At 43.4% G+C, this 7,948-nt stretch overlaps 1 protein-coding gene across 1 annotated transcript in view; it reads right to left on the bottom strand.

Annotated features, from left to right (window-relative positions):
- Positions 1-6,100: 6,100 nt before the first annotated feature.
- LOC144609329 (putative G-protein coupled receptor 139) overlaps positions 6,101-7,948 on the bottom strand; it is a 3,797-nt gene continuing 1,949 nt past the window's right edge. Inside the window, exon 3 of the mRNA XM_078427754.1 lies at positions 6,101-6,993. Within this exon, the coding sequence (XP_078283880.1) occupies positions 6,101-6,993 (893 nt within the window). The remainder of the gene's footprint in view (positions 6,994-7,948) is intronic.

The raw sequence follows: 7,948 nt of genomic DNA, 5'->3' as shown, positions 1-7,948 counted from the left end.
CTGACATCTCTCAATACTCAAATTATTGGATCTTGTATTGTTGACTTTATTCTGAACAAAGCTAGTTATAAATCTGTGTGTCTTGGTATTTTGGAAAATTTGTGTAGCGATATAATTCTAGGTCAGGATTTTCAGAAACAGCACAGATCACTTCAAATAATGTATGAAGGAACTATGCCTGATCTTGTATTGTCAAAGCCACCAGTATTGTGTGTTTTTCCTGCTGCATCTGTTGAATGTCCATCATTATTCGCTAATTTATCCTCTAAGTGCAAGCCAATTGCTACAAAATCAAGACACTTTAGTAAGGATGACAAAAACTTCATCAACACAGAGGTAACTAATCTTTTACGAGAAGGTATCATAGAGCCCAGCTCTTCCCCTTGGAGGGCACAAGTTGTCGTGGTTAAGGATCCCTTGGAGAGACATAGAAAGAGACTCTGCATTGATTACTCTCAAACTATAAACCAGTTCACGGAGCTTGATGCATACCCATTACCTCGTATAGATGATATTATCAATACATTAGCTAAGTATAAGGTATTCTCTACTTTTGACCTAAAAAGTGCTTACTACCAAATCCCTTTGAAAAAATCAGACAAGAAATACACTGCGTTTGAAGCAAATGGAAAATTATACCACTACTGCAGAGTTCCTTTTGGTGTAACTAATGGTGTGGCAGTTTTTCAGAGAGAGATGGACAAACTTGTTGAACTGGAAAACCTTAGAGATACTTTCCCTTATCTTGACAATATAACTATTGCAGGACAAGACCAAGCTGAACATGACAAAAATGTGCAACGGTTTTTAGAAGTTGTACAATCTAAAAATCTAACATTAAATGAGGCTAAGTCAATAATGTCAGTGCCATCAATTAATATTCTTGGTTATTGGGTTGGAAATGATACGATCAAGCCTGATCCAGAGAGACTCCGCCCACTCCAAGAGATACCTGTTCCAGCTACATTAAACTCTTTACGAAGGGTTCTTGGCATATTACGCAAAATGGATACCGAATTTCTCTGACAAAATACAACCTTTGATTAGAGCAAAATCTTTCCCCCTTGACTCTACAGCAATTGGTGCCTTTACTTCTTTAAAGAAACAATTAGAATCTGCGACATTACACGCCATCGATGAGGATCTCCCCTTTGTTGTTGAATGTGATGCCTCCGATTTGCAGTATCAGCAACATTAAATCAAGGAGGACGACCAGTGGCTTTCATGTCTCGTACTCTCCAAGGTAGTGAATTGCATTACCCACCCGTTGAAAAGGAAGCTACTGCAATTATTGAAGCAGTGAGGAAATGGAGTCATTTCCTTGCTCGCCGGCACTTCACTTTGATAACAGATCAGCGTTTAGTAGCATTTATGCTAGATAATCGGAAGCGAACGAAGATTAAAAACAGTAAAATTCATGGATGGAGGATTGAATTATCTGCTTATAGTTATTCAATTGAGTACCGCCCTGGTAGGGATAATGTTGCTCCGGATACCTTAACTCGAGCATTTTGTGCCTCTGTTCATTCTTCTGCACTCACTGATCTTCACAATGGGCTGTGTCATCCTGGAGTCACTCGTATGTTACACTATGTTCGTTCCAAAAACTTACCTTTCTCTACAGAAGATGTGAAGATGACGTGTGCTTCGTGTAGAATCTGTGCTGAATTAAAACCAACGTTCTTCCGTCCTCAAGAAGGAAGATTGATCAAAGCTACTCAACCTATGGAACGTTTGAGTATTGACTTCAAAGGGCCTTTACCATCCTCCTCTCAAAATGTTTATATACTTACCATAATTGATGAATATTCGAGGTTTCCATTTGCTTTTCCTTGTCGAAATATGTCAGCTGCTACGGTTATCAAATGTTTAGATCAACTGTTTTCATTCTGTGGATTTCCAAGTTACATACATTCTGATAGGGGCGCCTCATTCATGTCGAAAGATTTAAAGGACCACCTTTCTAATAGAGGAATTGCAATAAGTAAAACAACACCATATCATCCTATTGGAAATGGTCAGGTTGAGAGATATAACGGAATCATTTGGAAAGCAGTGAAACTGGCTTTAAAGTCAAATGACTTACCAGATCAGCAGTGGGAATGTGTTCTACCAGATGCATTACACTCCATCAGATCTCTACTGTTAACCGCTACCAATACTACTCCAAATGAGCGGTTCTTTAACTTCAAACGGCGTTCTTCTAGTGGTACTTCTCTGCCATCATGGTTGACTAGCCCTGGGACTGTGCTGCTTCGTCGGTATGTCCGATCAAATAAGAATGAGCCCCTTGTTGATGAAGTTGAACTGACTGATGTCAACCCTTCTTATGCAACTATCAAGTATCCGGATGGACGTCAGTCAACTGTCTCACTTCGTGACCTTGCACCATGTCCATCTTCTCCATCAGCTCCATCACTCCGTGATAATCGAGAACTTCCTTCAACACTCCCATCATCTCCTATGAAAACTTTTACAAGTAATTCTAAAATTGAAAATGTAAATAACAATCTGAGTGAAGTTGATGACCAAGCAACATATGTACCACCAGCTATGGAAACACCATTACCTCCTGATGCTCCAGTGCTGCGACGGTCATCAAGACCTACTAAACCTCCTGACCGTCTCACTTATAAATAGGAGGGGAGAATGAAGTGTGCGGTAATGTGCGCGTGTGCGGTAATGTGCGGTAATGTGCGCATGCGCGGGAATGTGCGCATGCGCGGGAATGTGCGTATGCGCATGATTCCCAGGCGGCGAGGCCTGTGGAATCAGTGATAATTTCCAGGCGTTTCGAAGAGATGTATTAATGAAATGAGTTACTTAAAGCTTAAATAAAGTTTAAGTAAATCGGAATTCTCGTTTATCTCACGACAATGATATCTCGGATGTCCTGGTATGGAACACTTAACCTTAGCTGCAGATGTGTCTTAGACGGAGGAATTGAAAGTAGGGGATAGAGTCTTTGCAGGAGGCATAGTGGGAAGAAGTGTAGTCTAGATAGCGGCTGGAGTCGGTAGGTACATACTATATGTCAGTTGATAGGATATCACCAGTGATGGGGACAGTGAGATCAAGAAACATAGAAACTAGGTGCAGGAGGAAGCTATTCGGCCCTGCGAACCAGCACCGTCATTCATTGTGGACATGGCTGATTGTCCCCAATCAATAACCCGTGCCTGGCATCTCCCCATATCCCTTGATTCCACTAGCCCCTAGAGCTCTATCTAACTCTCTCTTAAACCCATCCAGTGATTTGGCTTGCACTGCCCTCTGTGGCAGAAAATTCAGCAAATTCACAACTCTCTGGTTGGAAACGTTTTTTCTCACCTCAGTTTTAAATGGCCTCCCCTTTATTCTAAGAATGTGTGTGGCCCCTGGTTCTGGACTCGCACAACACTGGGAAAATGTTCCTGCATCTAGCTTGTCCAGTCTTATAATTGTATATGTTTCTATAAGATCCCCTCTGATCCTTCTGATCTCCAGTGAATAAAAGCCTCGTCCTTTCAATCTTTCCTCATATGACAGTACCGCCATCACAGGGATCAATCCCACGGATGTCGGGGATGGTCCAAGTGAAGTTGAGTGCAGTATGTAAATTAGTAGTGCAGTTTGGAAAAATGATTTGAGCGCAGTGCGGGGAAAGCCCGTGAGTTCTGCATGGATGCAGGAGGTGGCACCGATGCAGTCGTCAATGTAGCAGAGATGCAGTTTGGGGATAGGGCCAGTGTACGCCTCGAACAGGTATTGTTCGACGTACACTACAAAGACCCAGGCATAGCTGGGGCCCACACGAGTGCCCATAGTTGTGCTTTGGATTTACAGGAAGTAGGAGGAATTGAAGGATAAATTGTTACGAGTAATGACCGGCTCTGCTAGGCGGAGGACAGTGTTAGTACAGGGTAATTGGCTGGTTCTGCGGTCGAGGAAGAAACGGAGTGCCTTCAGGCTTTCCTGGTAAGGGGTGGAGTTGTAGAATGACTGAACGTCCATAGTAAAGCTGATGGAGTGGGGGCCTGGAAAAATGTAGTAATTGACGAGCCGAAGGGCCTGTGAGGTATCTTGAAATGCGTTACAACGTCAGATAGCCGGGTTCGATCCTGACAACGGGTGCTGTCTGTACGGAGTTTGCGCGTTCTCCCCGTGACCTGCGTGGGTTTCCTCCGAGATCTTCGCTTTCCTCCCACACTCAAATGTTTGCAGTTGATTGGCATGGTATAAATGTAAAATTGACCCTAGTGTGTGTAGGACTAGTGTTGTTGTGCGGGGATCGCTGGTCGGTGCGGACTCGGTGGGCCGAAGAGCTTCTTTCTATGCTGTGTCTCAAAATTAAATTAAACTAAACTAAACTAAACTAAACTAAACTAAACTAAACTAAACTAAACTAAACTAAACTAAACTAAACTAAACTAAACTAAACTAAACTAAACTAAACTAAACTAAACTAAACTAAACTAAACTAAACTAAACTAAACTAAACTAAACTAAACTAACCTAAACTAAACTAAACTAAACTAAAATAAAATAAACTAAACTAAACTAAACTAAACTAAACTAAACTGAACTGAACTGAACTGAACTGAACTGAACTAAACTAAACTAAACTAAACTAAACTAAACTAAACTAAACTAAACTAAACTAAACTAAACTAAACTAAACTAAACTAAAGGCAAGTTTGCTGACGATGGCTAATTAGCTGACATTAAATATGGTTGTCCACAATTGCTAGATAACTTAGCTGCGGAATGGCCAGTGGAATTTAATGTAGATTAGTGCGAGGTGTTAGAGTTTGGGAGCTTCACGGTGAAAGGCAGGACCCTGGGGACAGCGGTAGAACAGAGCGATCAAGGTGTGCACGTTCATAATACCATGAGAGCTATACGAAGTATTTTGGTAAACTGAGCTTCACCAGTCACGATATTGTGCATAGAGGTTGAGTACATTTAGAGTACGGTGCTCACTTTGGTCACCCAGCTTCAGGAAGGACGTCATTAAGGTGGAAACCGTGCAGAGAAGATTCACGATTTGCGTGGACTTGAGGACCAGAGCTCTAGCGAGTGGTTCAGCAGGCAGGCATCTCATGGGAACGCAGACGGCACAAGCATGATCTGACATAATGCACCGTAGGAAATATATAGGGTGAACTATCCAGGATTGGGAAATCAAAAAGTAGTGGACACTGGTTTAAGTCTGAAAATAAGAATGCCAGGATTTGATAGGAAACTGCGGGAAATCTCTTTCACTCAATGAGTGGTGGATGTACAGAGGGACCTATCATAGTAACTAGTTATTGCAGGTAGAGTAATAGCTTCTCAAAGAAACGAGGACAGGTACATGGATAGGAGGGGTTTTGGGGAAGATGGGGCAAACGCGGACAGATGAGACTAATGTAGATGGGGCATTTTGGTCTGCATAGTTAAGGTGGACCGGGGAGATCTGCTTCCGTGCTGCATGACTTCATAACTGGAACTCAAGGTTCAAACCGTTAGATTGCAAGCTACCCAAGCGGAATATGAAGTGCGGCGTCTGCAGTTTGCTTGTAGCCTCACTTTACCAAACGATGACACAAAGGACAGAAGAGTCGGGATGAGAATGGGTAAATTAATGATAATGATTGGTAAGTGGAAATCCAGCAGGCTTTGGCGGTCAGATCGCTTTGCAGGAAAGGTGTACATGAACACATCACATGCAAAATGTGGTATAAATACATTTACTTGTAAATAGGGTAAATTATGATGATTTGCATACTATGCATAACACACACATCCACCATTGGCTTTAATTAAATTGCACAGACGGCTCTAAGACCATGACACAACCGGTCTACAGGGGTCGCGCGATCCTTTACTCTGACACATAGAGGTAGCCCGGTCCAGAAATAGTCAGAGCTGGTCTCATTCATTCTCTTTACTCCCTGCTCTGGCAATCAGCTCGCATTGTTTCAGACCCGAGACATTTGATCGAAACATTCACCATGATTACTTTATTGCACCTCTCCCAGACCCACCAGTGTGTCTTTGTTTCAGCTCTTAATAGACGACGCTAGTGTGGTTACCTCGTCAACATATTCATTACAGATTAACATTTATTACATCAGATTTATTTTTGAACAATCTTAAGACATATTGTGAAGGGATACTTGATTGCATTCTTCAGTTCGTCTCTGACCTTAGACTGAGTGAGCACATAAATAAACGTGTTCGTGCACGAACTTAGAATTTTAAGCATGTTCGCAGTTGAAATTGCGAAATACCTTGGGTTATCGTAACTTGGGAATTGGTGTAAGTTGGCAATATGCGTGTAAATGAAGAAGCACACGTCCGTAAGCCACAGGAGGATGAAACTTCCGGACACACAGAAGAGTAAAATGATCGATTTCCTTCGACTCTGCATCTCCGGGTCCTCCTGTTTATCGCCACCGGCGTGAGCGCGGAGCTTCCTGCGGGCTCGGCTCGCCACCACGATGGATCTGACCGTCAGGATATTAAGCGTCACAATAACGAAAAATGGAACCAGAGGGGTTAAAATGGTGTGAATCCAGGAGAAAGCAAGCCACCCGGGGTGGGAAAAATATTCCGGCTTTTCCACACATTCAATTTGCCAGTCTGCATATGTAGAAATAAATGCAAAGTAGTAGGGGATGTTCCGTAATAAGCTCACCACATACACTGTTGCTATCGCCACCCTAGCGATTCTCACCGTGCAGTACCTGGTCTTAAAGCCCTGGCAACAAATGGCCACAAAGCGATCAAATGTAAAAGCGACAGTTAACCAGACTGAGCAGTCCAGGGATACACATCCCATCACTTGTTGTAGCGTGCATGCAAAAGTGGGAGTGTATCCGCGAAAAATCGCATAGTAAAGGTAATATATCGCCACGTTGAAGAAGACGGCCGTTAGATCTGCTGCCGCCATCGCCACCAGATAGTGAGTGATGCACCGGGACAGTCCGCAATTTCCCCGTCCGATAACGATGATCGCCACTAAATTACCTGTGAGGAAATAAACACAGACGGCTTTTGAACATGGTCATCAGATGCAAGGTGCTCTCCATATTGGTGGTCATGGTGCAGGCACGACCCCTACAGCTGTACTGCGGTATGACAGTCTTCCGAGCCAAATATCAATTCGTCATGAAATGTGTCCGAAGGAACTGCAGATGCAGGCTTAAACCGAAAATTGAAGGTGGGTTTGGGTGGTTTGGGTTGAGATGAAGTAGCAGTGTCCTGCAGAGACACGGTACTAAACGCCACCTTTGTGTGTGGCTGCTTCAGTCTCCGTGTATTCCGGGAGAAAGCCACTTGGGACCCAGTGTTGCTGTCATCTCCATCCGGAATTAATACAGACTTCCGAAACCGTTCTAACAATTGACCGAGTGATCGGAAAACAAAGGATTATAATTATGGCTTTTCAGTGGCATTAAAAGTGAGGATTTGTGTTCCCGGAGCCCGCACTTTTTTAAAATTCACCTCGGGAACCACGCAGGGACCGCGCACTGCGAACCTTTCTGAGCCACTCCGAGTGTTGCATCTCCCCCTCCCATCAGCGACCCTCTTCAGTTCCCCGTCGGCATCGTGCGCCGACATCCCGCATCGTTTCCTCTCACTGACATCTACCAGCAAAATACAAAATATGCAACTTCTTGAAGTAATTTCAGAGGCACGCTGTTGTCTTGTGTTTGCGTGGCGGATACATTAGATGGACAAACCCCGGGCAATCCTTCACTCTCCTGATCCGACGGAGGAGTTGCAAAAATTCAACCTCTTAACGGTGTTAAATGGCAAGCGGATATAACGACTTACTGAGTAGTCCGACGACTGTGATGAAGTAGTCAAAGTAATATTGGACACGGAGAAGAGTATATATCTGCTCAAAGCTACTAGTCCCCATCGCTGATATCGGTGGGACATAAAGATGTGGCCTGTGCTGACAATGGTCTCAGGTAGA

The sequence above is a fragment of the Rhinoraja longicauda genome, chromosome 34 (genome assembly GCF_053455715.1).
Source record: "Rhinoraja longicauda isolate Sanriku21f chromosome 34, sRhiLon1.1, whole genome shotgun sequence".
Classification (NCBI taxonomy): Eukaryota; Metazoa; Chordata; class Chondrichthyes; order Rajiformes; family Arhynchobatidae; genus Rhinoraja; species Rhinoraja longicauda.
Note: the sequence above shows the minus strand (reverse complement) of the source record. Positions and strands in the feature narration are given on the sequence as shown.